Source organism: Lepisma saccharinum, chromosome 11 (genome assembly GCF_977018435.1).
Source record: "Lepisma saccharinum chromosome 11, izLepSacc3.1, whole genome shotgun sequence".
In the NCBI taxonomy this organism is placed as follows: Eukaryota; Metazoa; Arthropoda; class Insecta; order Zygentoma; family Lepismatidae; genus Lepisma; species Lepisma saccharinum.
The window spans coordinates 82,323,830-82,340,515 of NC_139239.1; the positions used below are offsets into that span (position 1 = coordinate 82,323,830).

Here is a 16,686-nt window from a genome sequence, read left to right on the forward strand (position 1 = left end):
ATGGACACTCGCAAACATCCATGCCCAGGCCGGGATTCGATTCCGGGACCTCTGGCGTCGTAGTGCGATCTGTTAACCACTCCGCCAAGGGGCCGGCTGGTGAGGCAATGAGTCGACCACTCTGTTCACTACATCAGCGTACACAGAAACAGAATCCAAATCTTCAGAGCAGGTTAGATGCATCTAAAAGATAAATTTTCTTTGAAAGCTGTTAGAATTTGGGTCTATTTGAGGACGGCAACTCTTTACATATCAAATGGTCATCTTTCCGTAGCTATGACCATGTCTTTCAAAAAGACAGTAAAACTTTTATTTTGTGTTTTTCGTAAAATTAAAATTTGGTTTTACAATTAAAATCTAATAATCCCAACATTTTCCAATATTTTTATGTGAAACTAGTTAGAGTTTCGTTTACTGTGTAACTTGAACATGCACCATTAGTGCTAATTAGAATCTGGATAATTGATATTTCTCGGCTTACCGAATATTCAATAAAAATTGATCAATTAGGTTTATTTATAATACGAGGGTGAGCATAAAGTCGTTCCTTGATTAAAAACGTTTATTGCTAAGAACTATGCTAGATACACATATGCGGTTTGTTGAAAATGGTAGCTTAACTCAGAATGTTTTGTTATCAGTACACTTCAGTACACTTCGACATGTGCTCCCTTTGTTGCCCTTAGAACGTATAGGCCATACTCAATATCTCTCCATGTCTTCGCCAACATCTCTTCCGTCACCGTCTCTATAGCATCCCGTATTCGTGTCTGAAGAGTTTGCATATCAGGGACTGGTGAACTAAACACTGTGTCCTAAACGTAACCCCATAAAAAGAGTCAAGAGGGGTTATGTCCGGCGAACGCGGTGGCCATGATATGGGACCGTCTCTACCGATCCATCTGTCTGGAAAGGTGTCATGCAAGAACTGGCGACCAGTTAACTCCTAGTGTGGCGGTGCACCATCTTATTGATGGTTGAAAAATTCCTGTAACTGGGGCGCAATGTAAAGTTTCAACATGTCCAGGTAAACTGTTGACGTAATGAAAAATAACAGTCCAATAATTTTGTTGTGCATTAAGCCATACCAAACATTTACTATCGGGCTGTCCCTTATGTGCTGTGACACGACATGTGGTTCTCCGATCCCCATATCCGGACATTATGTCTGTTTACTTTCCCAGATATGTGAAACGTCGCTTCATCTGAAAATTACGCTACCTGAAACACAAGAGAAGAAGAAATCAGACAAGAGAACAAGAATCAGACAAAACAAAGAAATGGAAAAAAACTTGATGTATTGCACTACTTATTGCCATAGGTTTTATTTGCCTATCTACCGTGGAAGTTGAGATATCAATATTCATAATCAGGGAAAGACTTTATGCTCACCCTGTATATATCTGTGTATCAGCTGTTCTTTATATATCTCCAATAGTTGCTGAGTGTAAACTGATTATATTTTTTTAACCGTCTCTCATTGTATGGAATATGTGCATCTTAATTCTTTAAATATTAGAGATGGTTGAAGTTTTTCTTGCTTAGCTCCCACATACAGACCGAAGTATATACCAATCGAGATTATTAGACCTTTCAGTACCTACACTCATTTTTATCATAGTACTAGCTGATTACCCTGCATTATTTATCCTAATCTTATATTAGACAGGAAAATAATGTATTCTAACTATAAATGTAACTAATTTTATTTACACGTATTTAAAAGTATAAGTACAGTATACAAATTATAAAGTAAAATATTTTACAAATTCACTATAATATTAATTTAACTCAAAACTTGATTATAAACAACATTTTTAGTTTCACCTACTGGAGCAAGAATAAATAAATTGAATGGCATTGGGAGTGTCACTATTCATCTTAGCAACCCTGAAAGCTACGGATTCCACACTAATATCGGTCGTTCTCGATTATTTTTACATGTCACCCCTTCCCACCCCACCCCTGGGGGTACCAGGGTTTTCTTACCCCCACAGTATTTCTTTCCAGATTGTAAGTCATGAGTGTACCAAATTTGGTTGAAATTGCTGCAGGCGTTCGAGACTTATGCCGGAACAAACATACATACTTTAGTCTCGGCTCGAGGGGATGAGACACTAAAATACATATATACACACATACATCCATTTTTATATATATAGATCTCTTGTAGTTTATAAGTAATCGACAGGTATTGATTGGATTTGATTCTTAAGTAGAACAGGTAAATTGGTGGACAAATCAAAATAGGAATATTGCATCAACTTGATATACGAAGTGGCTTGCGCAGCACACTACAATGCCAGGGATCCCGAGTTGGACATGGGCATGTGCATGGGATTGTTCTTTGTAAGTGTCCTTTATCAATTTCATCATATTATCACTCATCTTCACCTTCGGGATTATCCAAAAGTGGCAGAAAAGTGACGCTAGAGAACAATAATGAAGTCAATAATCGTAAAATAGCATTGCCTAAGTCTTCAACGTCAAAAAGTTCAGTTATTCACTTTTCTTATTTTCATGTATATTTTCGAAAATATCGATCTACAACAAGTCAAGTTTGCCATATGAAATCTTTCTTCGGAGAAATAGACGTGCCTCGTGTCCTGCAACCATTTGGTTTGTACTGTAATTTTCTGATTCACAAGCAAATTAGTTTTTACTTTCTTACGCAACTAAACACCAGCGTCCGAACTGTGATGTGTAATCACGAACTCTTCATGGCTAATTCTAAAACACCTAGTATGAATCGATAAAGAGACATACGCATAAACACCTTCAATTTGCTCGAGTTTTCTATACGTCGTGCAATAGATTGAAGAGAAAACATCATATACCCACCCACATATTATAGCTACACATGATGTATAGTATGCATTGATTGATTGATTAAATTGATGTATTTTATTTAGCTTGTGTTCTACTTTAGGGTAATTTTGAAGATGAGGATCACACAAGGACAGCACACAACCCAACAAAGATTGACATTTGGGTTCCTTCTGGTTCCATATATATATAAATTGCATATATGATGGCTCGTCCTGTTGTGAAATCGGGCGTGCCAGTGTAGCAAGGAACACACATTCTGCGAAAAATGACAAACTATCAACCACAATATGTGTTGTAAAATGCAGAGAGGAACACGTGGAATACCCGAACGGGAGGTCAAGCAGCTATACAAAAAACGCTAGGAAAACAAATAAAGTATCCAAAATGAAAAGACGAAGTGAAAACTGAAATAGAGGGGAAATAAACTTATTTCTCTTCTAAAACTACAACCTTTGTCAGAAAAGTTCCAGGACTGATTTTTTTATTCTTTACCTGTGATTTTCAAACACAAGAAATTGGTGTTATTCAGTCACCTGATATGTGTTCTGAATAGAAATGGCCTTGGAAGTGTTTCCATGTAAACACAGTAGGTGGTAGGACTGTGCTTAGCAGCCCACTATTTGGCTTGTTGGCGCATTTTGTTGGAAGTTACACAAGTGTCATGATGGACTTGCATTCCGAGCAGAGAGTTAACATTAAGTTTTGTGTTAAGCTGTGAAACCCCTAGTGAAACGTGGAATATGATACAGCAAGCATTTGGTGACAAGGCATTATCGAGAAGCCGTATCTTTGAATGGAAAAAAAAGGTTTCGGAAGGACAGAGTTTCAGTGCAAGATGATCCAAAGACAATGTTGATCCTATTTTTTCATGCTAAAGGTTTGGTGCACCATGAATATCTGCCTGAAGGACAAACGATAAACAAAATCCTTTATATTGACGTCCTAAAACATTTGCGTCAAGCAATTCTGCGGCGCCGTCCTGATTTGTGGGCATCTGGGCAGTGGTTCTTATTGCACGACAATGCAAGGCCACATACTGCTTTATCAGTCCAGGAATATCTGGCCAAGCATCGTATCTCTGCTCTACCACATCTCCCATATTTACCCGACCAGTTACCTTGTGATTATTTTTTGTCTCCCGTGTGCAAACACAGCTGAAAGGGAAGCGTCATGAAGATATTGGTATCAATTCAAACGGTTTTGTGACAGATGTGTTGAGAAGCATCCTAGATGAAGCTTTCCCTGCTTTCTTCCATGACCTCCAGAAACGGTGGTAGTTATGTATAGATAGCCGAGGGGACTATTTTGACAAAATCTAGGACCATTAGTTCCTAAGTTGAATAAATTATTTTTTACGAGCTCAGTCCTGGAACTTTTCTGACAAAGTTGTATATCATTACAAAATTATTATTTTCCGTGAACCTTAACAATTGTCACCTGTCACCCTAACCTCAGTCCCAGATTGAATCTCGCAATCATTATTTTTCTGATACTACATAACTTAAGGAACAACATGATCTAACTATATCATAATCCAGAAATTCCAAATTAAGGGCTTGTTTTTTGGGGGGACAGGTCTTTTGACATGTATCAGTAAGACTCTTTTTTTTTTCTTTTATGAAATGGAAAATGAAAACTTATCTGCTGAAATCAATATTATTTTTATAAAAAAATACCTTTTATAAATTTCAGTTTTCCTTTAATTCTTCCTCCCCTCGTCTCCTCCTACCCAGTCGCTTCGGGATATATTCGACCCCTTTTCTGTTCCTACTAAGCCCTATACTATTTATAAGAAGTATACTGGTCAAAATGTTTATGATTAGAAAAATTCACTAAGGTAATTTTTAATATAGAACATAAAAATATTGCAATAAACTTCTATTTAAAGAGATTGATTTCAAGATTATATTATCTTCTTTCAGGTAGGAGATGGTTTTGTACCAGATGATACTGGTGAGTAATTTGACACTCCACATAAACACCAGAACTACTTAAATGTATCTTGTGATTTTAAGTGACAGAGTATAACGTGTGATAATTTGTATCTCATTGGCGATCACTCATCATCACAATGCAAAATTTAAGTAAAAAATCGATAAAATGTATTCGATTCCTCATAGGAGCCCCAAGAAATTTGTATTGACCTAGTGTCAAGACAATTCGGGCCACTTGAAAAAAGCAGGAGGTATGCCAGATAACAACTCTACTTTCATGAAGATGTAGAAGTAAACAATATGATGGTGCTAATAATAAATTATTATTAAGTAGAATAATTAATGCTAATATAATGACGTATATGTATTTTGCTCATTTTGTGTCTCTTTCCTGGTGGCCCTGTTGTATAATCGCGACGATGAGAATGAATGATGATCAGATGAAATTAATGAAGGAGACATTTGAATACTGGAAATCGAACCCATAACCTTCGAAGATAATGAGTCGTATCTCAAAGTTCTCAGCCACGAGGAAGCAAAGATAATAGTACACAGGGTAAGTCAACCGGAATGAATCTTTACACAGTTATTGTGACGTCCAAAGGACCTTGTCACCAAATGCTTGCTGTATCATATTCCACGTTTCACTAGGGGTTTCACAGCTTAACACAAAACTTAATGTTAACTCTCTGCTCGGAATGCAAGTCCATCACGACACTTGTGTAACTTCCAACAAAATGCGCATTATCGAGAAGCCGTATCTTTGAATGGAAAAAAAGGTTTCGGAAAATAAATAATAATAATAATAAAATAAAACACGGTTTCCACAGTCAAACCGAGTAAGCTTAATTTTTGGTTACGCAAATACACCTCTTTACTCCCGATCGTCTTACCGAAAACTGCCAACCGCTTTGTCAGGAAGCCATTACTTCTCTTCACTGACTCAGTAGTACCAGCTACTATAATTTTTAAATACTAGAAAGGTGATACAAATTAGTTATATATTTAAACAGTAAAATATTAAAACGTACATTCATCTGGCACAGTGCATTTTGATAACTGGTGGCAAACGGCAAAGCGTAATCTTCTCACTCCACAATAATTTAAACAAATGAACAATTGGCTTTCGAAACAACGAGAGGAAAGAATGGCGCCTGCCAAAAGCAAATAACTAAGAATTAATATCACGAATTTCACTTAAAAAGGAATAATCTTGGCCTCAATACACTGATCGAAATAAAATTACGCCATTCTTTACCACGTTTAAAGTCGAATCAAACTATTGGTGTTGTATATTATGAAATTGGCTTACATTTGCCGTTATATATACCTACATCTAGAAATATTGGTATATAAAGTTAACGAAGGGGTCCATATTGGGAAATTTATAAATTTGTCTGAAGACATGAATATAATATTTATGATCTTATATCTGTAATTATTAACTGTAAAATAAGTGAAAAACTAAGTATACTAATAATAAAATTATATATGTAATAAACATGAAAGAATATACTATCCATTATATAATGTTTGTTAAATAATAATATAACACAACGCAGTAATGGCCAACTCGGGGTCATTACAGACGGAACTATTTAAGATAGAAAATCAATCAAGGCACCAATATAAAGAAAAAATCTGGAAGTTTTCCTCACATGATTTACATTTCAAACATCCAATAAGGGAACCAAGGGTCACGCGACAAACGTACAGTCCCAACTGTGTACGCCGTGCTAGGCGTTATGTGTGTTGTAATAGCACTCTACGGCGATAAGTGGATTGTAATATCAAATTTTTAATGGTAACTTCTACCACAGCCGTAGATTTAGTCAACACACATAACGCATTGCAGAGAAACGAGTATTTCAGGATATAGGTGTCCATTTTTATTGCAGTGAGTGTACTAACGATAATCAAGCTCTTGTCTTAAACGAGGCAGCATGTCGTTGTCTTCGGTTTCAAGGACTCTAACAAGTCGCTGTTGTATCATCTCACAGATCCTTTCGAAGGGGTGGAACATACACATTCGTGCGGAAATATCTTTGCACCAGTATGATTGAATCAGTCTTCTCTAACTTCAACACACAAAATGCATTCTGCTTGTCACTCGCCATTTTGCCACACTAGCGATCCTGGCGGAGCAGCGGCAAAGCTGCGTTAGCACGCCAAGTGACAATAAAACTTCCAGAGTTTTTCTTTATATTGGTGCCTTATTTTATTTTAATAGTTGCGTATAAAGTTCTTTCGTATCTTTTGTCCTTCTTTATACGTGCTTTTACTTGTACATTTTTCAGGGCTCGAAACCACGCAACTGAAACAAGAAATCTTCCTTTTGGATGAAATGACAAGAGGGATATCCCAGAGATACAAGCGACAAGCAGAAAAGGTGAGTTTCAACTGACCACACTGTAAGGCATTCCCATTACAATTAAAGGATTATTCACGTTGATGTCGTTAAAATTACTCGTGGCAGTGCTTAAAACATGATAAGAAACAATTTCGAATTAAGTCGTAGAACTTCGTCAAAGGCCAAACCTGAGGATGCAAAAGTCACGCAACAACAAATGGATCGATGATTATCCTGACCGTGATTGCTCGTTGTAATTATCTCATTAACATTGTTGCAATTTCCGGGATGTAAGAAACACCGCTGTGTAGTGTTGGTAGGATGTTAGACACGTACTCGATTCCAGTAGTGCGTGATCTGAAGTAGGATTTTTTCCATCAGCGTCCGTGCATAGGCCGCTCTAGGGGTCACCCAACCTGTCACCAGTGGGGGGTAAGTGAGAGCAAAGTTGTAGAAAGGTAAGGCTCCTGGGACCACCGGAATACGAAGGATTTTGTAATTTTAAGGAGAGGGGTTACATTTACCACTCTGCTTTTTCACAAGTTCTTCAATGCTTTTTTGAAAACGTTGATTCTCAAAATTTCGGAGAGGGATGTAGCCCCATCAGCTCTTCTCTACGTACGCCAGTGGCTGGGACGTGAAGTTAATCACTTATATCCAATATTGTCGCAATATAGAAAATCCACATCCTCCTCGCCCCCTCCACCTGACACATACATCAGTGTATGGATATTTGTTGGGAACGTACACCAAGTTGTCAACCTCACTTCCACGTAGTACACCCTGGACTGCATTTTGCAGACGAACGAGGCTCTGGCGACTGGACCTACTGCCAGTATAATCCTCGCAGGGCTGTGTGTGTGTTGTCCTGTGTTTGTCCTTATGTGTGCTGAGTGCCTCTTTACAGCTTCAGCTTTTAACCCAAGTAAGAATATTTTAGTCTATTAAGTGATGGGTGTAAAATAGTCTAAGTGTTGACGCACCCAAAATTTTCAATTCAATCAATCAATTGTTGGGAACAATTTTTGAGGGTGGTATTTGTAAATTGTCACCACATAACGTCTGTATTTGTACGAGTGGAACAATACTACACGAAGATACAGTACCCGCCCAAATTATATCATATTTTGGTTTTTTGAGGACAACTTTTTTGAACCTACATCAATTCATCTGCTAATTTCGACATAATATTAGTGAGGTATATCACATAGTTGAAACAGGTATACAGCATCGAAAACTCATTTTCAAATTTTACAGAATTTATTTTGTCATTTTGGGCAGAGCCGCAAAAAACTAGTCGTCATTATTACACTAAAAATTAGCCTACTATGCCTACTCTGCTGTGCTCTAACAACTTCAAACAATCAGTTAATACTTCGTAGTAAATCCCTTGCTATCAATCACAGCTTGGCATCTACGATGCATGGAATGGAGGAGAGTATCGATGACAGACTGGTCGATCTTTTCCCACTCCTCCTTCAGTTGTCTGAACTTCTCATCCGCCGAAGTGACTCTGGTTCCTCGGAGACGTCGGCTGAGTACCTCCCAGAGGTGTTCTATGGGGTTCAGATCGGGACTCTGGCTGGACCACTCCATAACTGGCACACTGCGCTGCACGAAGCATCCCGTGACGTCCTTCGATCAGTGCTTAGGGATATCGTCTTGTTGGAAAACTCATCTTCTGCCCATACTGCGACGTGCCCACGGCAGCATGGTATTTTCCAGGATGTTCTTGTAGACGTGCAGATCCATGATTCCATTGATGCGTTCCGGGGGGTCAGTGCCGAGGGAAGAGAAGCACCCCCCACCATGACCGATCCACCACCGTGTTTCACTCTAGGAAGCTGATACTTATGGTGGAATTTGGTGCCTTTAGGACGTCGTACCCACTGTATGCCGTCAGTCTCGAATAGTAGATACTTCCTTTCGTCACTCCAGATTACGATATTTCACTCACGACGAGTCCAGTTCAGATGTGCCTTGGCCCACTCGACACGTGCCATCTTATTCGTCTCGGAGTCAAGCGGTTTCTTAACTGGCCGACGTCCATTCAGTCCGGCAGCCTTCAGCCTCTTTTGTATCGTCCGTATGGATGGCTGGCGATGTCCTGGACTCGGTAATTCCCGTCCAATATCCACTGCAGTAAGTCGGGGATTCTCCCGAGATAAGCGCAGGACGTTCCTATCAATTTGACGCCTTGCGACTTTTACATTTGGAGCCACATGACAAGGCACCGGTAAACTCGCAAGAAGAGCTCAGGGAGAGGATCTTAACAGCTGGTCAACACGTCAAGGCCACCATCACATCACGAGTTACGAGACCAAATGACCCGTAAAAACCTGCGTGCCTGCATTCGTAACGGAGGTGCCTACTTTGAGCAAGACGTGTAATGTTCTTTAATTGTATTGTTCATTGATTCCATTCACATGAAGATGAATGAAGTATTATTTCTTGTACACAAATGTGAATGTTAGCAACATTTGTACCTTGTTGGATAGCTGAAGTAACTTAAGTAATTAGTACGCTTCGTGTCATACCATTTTGTTATTAATATGTTCCAAGTTAACTAAGAGTGCATTTTTTATCATCACTTGTAAGTTTAGACCCACCCATTACTTACATGTGATTGTTATTTGGGAAAAACTTTTTTTTCAACGAACCACTTATTTGTTAGCTATCAGCAAACGCTGAAATAAGTTCCATACAATGAGCAGTTTTTTCTCAATTCATCTTTTTATGTGGAAAATTGTCATTTTTTTAAAAAACAATTGAAATTCGATTATCTCGAAAATTATTAATTTTCCGACGGGGTATCATATGGTCAAATTTATTACAAATTGTCTCTACTTTAACCCCTTTCAGGGAATACATCTAATTACCAGTCACCCTGTATACTATATACATAATAGTGGTAATCGCTAATTGCTACTGTCTTGCATTCAAGGAGTCCCGAACTAATTAGCGTAACTTGGTGGGATTACTTGCCCACCTAATACATTTTCAGAATTAAGAAGCTAATGGAACTTGTGTTAAGCTCCTGTGACCTGAGAAGCAAGTTAATGAGTAATTCTTATGATTTCGCAAATGTAACAATAATTTAGCAAAGTTGTCTTGGGCACTATTTTTATGGGGTAGAAAACTTTTTGGTTCTGCCCTCCCCCACAAAAGTTATGTCCCAGACTAGATTTCGGGAGGTGGGTGTCACAATCTCATTTTAAAAACTGTAACCCAGTCCCGATTTGCTGTTTTGATCATGAAGTGGACTTGGCCTTTTCTTTCTGGCAATTTTCAGCAATTATTAAAAATATGTTTTGTTGAGTGTTTTTTTTTTTTAAGTTGAGTGACATAAATCGAAGTGTGGACTTACCCCATTTAAATTGTCGAGATACCCCCCTTCCCCTGAAACCTCTATCCTCTAGCGGCCACAAAGGTACATACACACACACATGCTGTCTCTAGACAGTCAGTATAATTTCCCTTCATCTGGAAATTTCTTAAATACAACACAGTTTGTAATGCACTAAATATTAGTTTAAAATTTAGATTTTCATCTACGAAAAAATATCATGTTTGCAGTTCATATACGAGTAACATCATCTCTAGATTTTTTTTTTAAATGTACGAAGTAACTTTCTTAACGTTGGGGTAACTGTGAGTAGAGTAGAATAGAACTGGTAAAACCTTTTGTTACAGAAAACGTTTGGAACAAACATTTCTTGCGTAATGAAGACGTTAGGTTCAAAGGTCTAGAACTCTCAGTGGTGAGATCCAGGACACGTTGTTACTTTACAGAGAGGGATACAACACGAAATTTCATGTCCTGGTAAGTTTGAAGAGCTACAAGATGTCATGGCATATTACAAACTGCTACCATGCGCATACTACCTTTTTTTTAAAAAAAATACTTGATTATGATCATTCGACTAAGTTGACACTTCTCGTCTTCTTGACAGCTACCTTACGAGGAAGTGGCACATAAGCTAATGACATTTTTGTGCATTTGATGATGAAAGAGAAGGTGCAAAATCTGGTCAGGAGAAAAAGAGTTTAGAAATGATTTATCTCCCAACATCAGTAGTCGATGTGGGAATATAGGTTATGGTCAGGATCCTAACATTCATCAAGGACAATTACTACAGCTGCATTAAACAATTATCGTTGATGTCAACTCTTCTTGACTTCATCAGCTGAGCACCAAAGAAAGTTTCTTGATCGGCTCGTGTAATGATTTCCCAACCTCACCCATGTACTTGTCCAATCAAATTCATTACCCCTTTGGTTGATAAGCTGAAATTGTAAGAGATACTGGGTCAATAAAAAATGTAAATACAGTTCGAAAATGTAAAGTGTAATTCTGACACACCAACAGTTCTTGCACATATAGCCAGCCCACTTTGCCCTTGTTATTAATTAGATCTAAAATACATGTGTTTTGATAAATCAATTAATAGGCTTTGGTGTTTATTTACTGTTACCTTTTTTGAAAAGCCTACTAATAATTTGTTTCACATCGTGTGGTATTTTAATAATGCCAGAACAATTTCTGATCATTTTCTTTATCAGCCACAACATGAATTTCGAATAGTAGCAATTTTTAATATGCCAGAATACATACAGGTAAAAAAAACTTTTTCCAAAATATTTTCTTTATTAATTTTGAAGATTGAAAATCTTTGAACCTAAGAAAGAAAATATTATGAGGTGTTCTTCCTTTGTAACATTATAACTACCAAGTTCTTGCACAAGTTAAGTGGTATGAATCAAATTATTGGTTTAAGCTTTCAGGCATGATTTTTCACATTACATGCATCTATTTATGTTTGCATACTATAGTTTTCATAGCTTTCCTCCCCTTTACGATAATATTGACGATGAGGATGAATGAATTGGATGAGACTGATGAAGCGACAATGGCAAGGGAAGATCCATGCCCAGCCAGAGGCGTCAAATGAAAATAAATTTAAGGGGGCAAGGTTGGCATAAACAATATTTTATATATGCGAAGATCTGTCCCTCTACGTGAATTTTGCCCCCCCCCCCTAGTCGGCGCCAATGTGCCCAGGCCAGTACTCGAATCCGCAATCTTCGATGGCAAGATCGCCGTCACTCGACCATTTACTCAATTGGACACCGAAGTAGTTGTTTATTTTGTGACACAAATTCCCAACAGTAAAATGCAACATTACAATTCCTCTGAACTCCTTGCAATTATCCTGAAAGCAATTCTTTCTATTAAAACTGTGTTAAGATATTGTTCAACTACCTTCGACAATGCAAGCTCTGTTTGACTAGTTGAAACATTAATAAATATGCAAATCTTGTACCTTGACTATTTCCAGAAATATGTGAGCATCTTGGATCAATCCCAATTAATCAATTGGCCCAATATATTAATAATATGAATTCTATATTGTTTATTGCAAAAGAAAAAAATCGCGCGGTTGGTATTCCTTGCGTTTCCAACATTCACAGTCCGACAATTAAGTGATGAGACAGCCGTTATCAAAGGGAAAGGAAACAAAATATTTGAACATTGCCTATTTATTACACAAAGTACATCGCGCCTGCATCAATACAGCAATTGGCACTGTTGGCCAATGATTGAAACGTTATCTGCAAGATTTCATGTGGTATGACTTGAAGATTGGACGTCACAACCTGTTGGATGGTCCTGTGTTCATCAAATGTGCGTAATTTCAGCAGCAGCTTCAATTTCTGGAACAGAAAATAATCACAGGGGATCTATATCTGGGTAGTGGCGAGGATGATTCAATACACTCACTTGTTCGTGGACTAGGAATACCTAGACACTGCTCGCTGGCACAGTACATTATCGTGGAGCAGAAACCAACTGTTCGGTTCAGGATCCTAAGGTCGAACACGGTCAGTTCCCTTTCATAATCATTCAGAACACTCCGATAGCAACAGCCAATTACAGCCTCACCCACCGGAACAAATAAACGATGAATAATGCCTTTGCTGTCGTAAAAAACACAACATTGTCTACACCTTTGATTTTTGAAGCTGGGTATTCCACGAAAAGTGGTCCTACTCCATGTTAATAAAATAACGAATTAATATGAATATTATTATTGTTTTTAACTGCATTAACGTTTTGATGTTTGTGAATGCATATAATCTGCACATTTCACCAATAAAACTTATTATCATCTGCAACCTATACGCTTCACAGACAAATCAAGTCAAAATTTGCTACATTTTTAAAGTGTCACACACGTAACGCACTTTTGTTAATGATTTTCATGCATTGATTACTCAAGTTTAATTTCATTTGCTAGCAGGCACCACAAAGTACATCATAATTCTATTAAATCAGTTCGTTGTGAATATTTTAATCCAATCACATGTCTAGAACCTTAAGTTTTGTGTGTAAAATGTCACACACGTCATGCTGGAATGCTCCACCTGCATTTTCATGGCTCTTGGTAAAATTAGACACTTCCATTGTGCAATTTGTCGATGATGTAGGAAGATCGTAGTGAAAATGCTCTGTATTGTCTTCCACAACAATAGAATTCAAGAAATGCTTATTCCTGCAAGCAGTTTTTCGAATGTCTTTCATGAAACGTGATATTCACTCGCTGCTCCATAGCGATTAGGCTATGTAACGACACCCTTTCACGAGATGGCGGCGTAATTTCCAGCATGCACATCGCAAGTTCATGAGGTGTTGCCAGGTTGTAGATTATGGACCACATTACACCATGATTACGTCAAGGATAAAATCCACACGTGGGTCAACATAAAACCAGTCTCATTATTTAATTGTCGGACTGTGTAGGTAGTAGCGTTTCGTTAAACCTAATCGATCATGCATTCAAATCATTATCCCTCATTAACGCTTTACAGAATTATGTGTAACAATTTCATATTTTTTTCAGGATGATCGATGTTGCCGGACGCCACAGTTTATTAATCGCGAAAACATGCAGAAATGCTGGAATGAGCACTTCCCCAACGAGAGAGAGAAAGGTAAGTTTCCTGAAATAGAAAATGTTTAGACATATTCTCAAATCATTAGCTTAGCACAGGATGGCCTGTGAGAAAAAAGATAAAAAATAATGTATAGTGTATTCCTTCAGTAACAATTTCATATGTAAGAATTAGTATTACACACTTCCAAGGAGGCATACAAGTAGGGGAGAATCGTCCAAAACGGAGATGGTGGGTCAAATGGGAACATTAGGTTTCTCACTGATTAATGCTGATACCTGAAACCAAACATGCTACTACCATTCCTGGCCGCCTATACGTATGGCAGTTTGAATCGAGTCGTGGACGCGGCAGCCCGATCTTTTTTCTATGAAGTTTTCAAGTTTTCGTGAAAAAAGTTTTCGATTTTGCTTCTATGCTATGTTGCGTCTTATCAAACCACATTTGAACACTCAATTTTGGTAATTACAGCATTGATTCTTCCAGTTTCAAGTTATACAGGGTGATTTCGAACTCCCATTACAAACTTAGGGGGGTGAATCTAGAAGGCAAAACAAGCCGAAAGTGCCATGTGGCAAAATTACGAAAACGGCACCGTGTGGCTGCCAGAGCCGTGAGAAAATCGGTTCACACCTCTTTCAGAGAGCAATAACGTCTGAACCACGAAAGATACGAAGATCGGCTCTGGCGCAAGTGGAGGAAGTCGTATCCAAACAATATCAGGGCGTTGAAATTGCGGCGCTTTTCGTAATGCGCAAGGGGAATCCCCAAAGGAAATGGGGAATCCCCACTGCATGTGAGCGGAAACTCGCGCAAAATGGAGAAAGACGACGAGGGAACATACTGTCACAGGACGGTGACACATGGAGGGAGTCCCCAGAGGAGCGCATGAAGTGCGACAAATGGAACATGCTTGGACAGTGACTGTCGCGCATCCCAGATGGTACGCAAAACGGAGTGATGGATGTACACGTGCATGCTACGTGGAACGCAACGTGCAATTACAATTGCGATATGAACCACTACGTGCCCCCTCCCACCGGGAATTCGTTGAACCCGAGTACAAGGTCAGCCGGAAGTCGGCTCTCTGAGGAGCAGCACCAAATATCCACGTGCCCCACGAATGCAGGGACACCTCCCTAAAAGTCACAGCCACAAAAAAAAAAAAAAAGGAAAGAAATTGGCACGTACGTATGAAGGGTTTTACATTGGAATGTACAGTATCACTTTGGCGGAAGGAAAACAGAGAGTAGCACAAACAGATAAAAATCAGTAACACAGATATTGACCCTTTGTCCTGAAAAATAGGCAACTTGTGCTAAGTCTTGAATCATTGCTGCTTGATGTTTCTGTTCATTACCGATGGTATGAAGGAACGACGATGAACTCGGAATGCAGCACGTAAGCACTGCGAAGGACAGTATGAAAACATCCTTTGGCGTGTGCAGAACGGAAACTCACAACAGGGGCTCAATATGACGACCACCAACATCGATCCACACATTGTACCTTCGAAGAATGTTCTCATACAGACGATTGAAGACCAGTGGATTCTCTCGAATGAAGTCCGCTGCTGCCACAATCCTAGCAACCAGGTCATGCTCAGACTCGATGGGGGTTTCATAAATGAGACTCTTCATGCGCCCCCATAGAAAAAAAGTCCAGGGGCGTTAAGTCGGGAGATCGTGGTGGCCACGGCACGGGCCCGGCACGCCCTATCCATTGCCTGTCATATCTGTGGGTCAGATGGTCCCGTACGTCCCGTGCAAAGTGGGGTGGCGCCCCATCATGCTGGAACCACATGTTTTGCCTAATGGCCAATGGCACATTTTCCAACATCTCTGGCAATGTCTCTTGGAGAAAAATCAGATAAGTACGACCTGTGAGATTGGTGGGAAGTACGTATGGGCCAATTAAACGACCGGCCAGTATTCCTGCCCAGACGTTGATGCCCATTCGCTGCTGGAACCCACGAGTTTCGTTGCGAATGGGTTCTCTTCATCCCACACATGGCTGTTGCGGGAATTAAAAACACCCTCTCTGGTGAATTTCGCCTCATCCGTGAAGAGCACCAACTGTGGAAACTGAGGCGTATTCACGCAACGACGCACAAACCATGTGCAGAAGCGAACACGTGGTTCGAAATCTGTGGGACCCATGGCGTGCACCTTCTGGGGGTGATATGGGTGCAGTTGTTGATCATGAAGGACATTCCACACTACAGACTGAGACACACCAACATCCCGCGCTACGATTCGGGTACTCGTACCAGGGTCTTCGTGCACAGCATGAAGAATTGCCTCCTCCACCGCAGGCGTGCGCCTCGTCCTTGTGGCACCTGTGTCCACTCTACTCGCAACAAATGTTCCAGATTCACGAAGACGACGGTTCACTTTTTCGAATATGGTGTGTGATGGCGTCACACGTTCCGGGAAACGTTCCTGGTACATCGCACGGGCAGCCCTTCCATTGCATCTCGCTTCCCCGTAAATGAGCATCATGTCTGCATACTCCTCGAAACTGTATTGCACCATCGTGGGAGTTTTCACGTCCACACACACCCACAACGTCGTAATGTCCCCAGAAGATACGTCGTGTGTACGTACTCAACCAATGTGT

The 16,686-nt window shown here is 39.5% G+C and overlaps 1 protein-coding gene across 1 annotated transcript in view; it reads left to right on the top strand.

Annotated features, from left to right (window-relative positions):
* LOC145995338 (uncharacterized) overlaps positions 1 to 16,686 on the top strand; it is a 44,097-nt gene that overhangs the window by 441 nt on the left and 26,970 nt on the right. Inside the window, exons 2-4 of the mRNA XM_083131951.1 lie at positions 4,752 to 4,782; positions 7,061 to 7,152; positions 14,016 to 14,106. Coding sequence (XP_082988077.1) covers positions 4,752 to 4,782; positions 7,061 to 7,152; positions 14,016 to 14,106 — 214 coding nt within the window. The remainder of the gene's footprint in view (positions 1 to 4,751; positions 4,783 to 7,060; positions 7,153 to 14,015; positions 14,107 to 16,686) is intronic.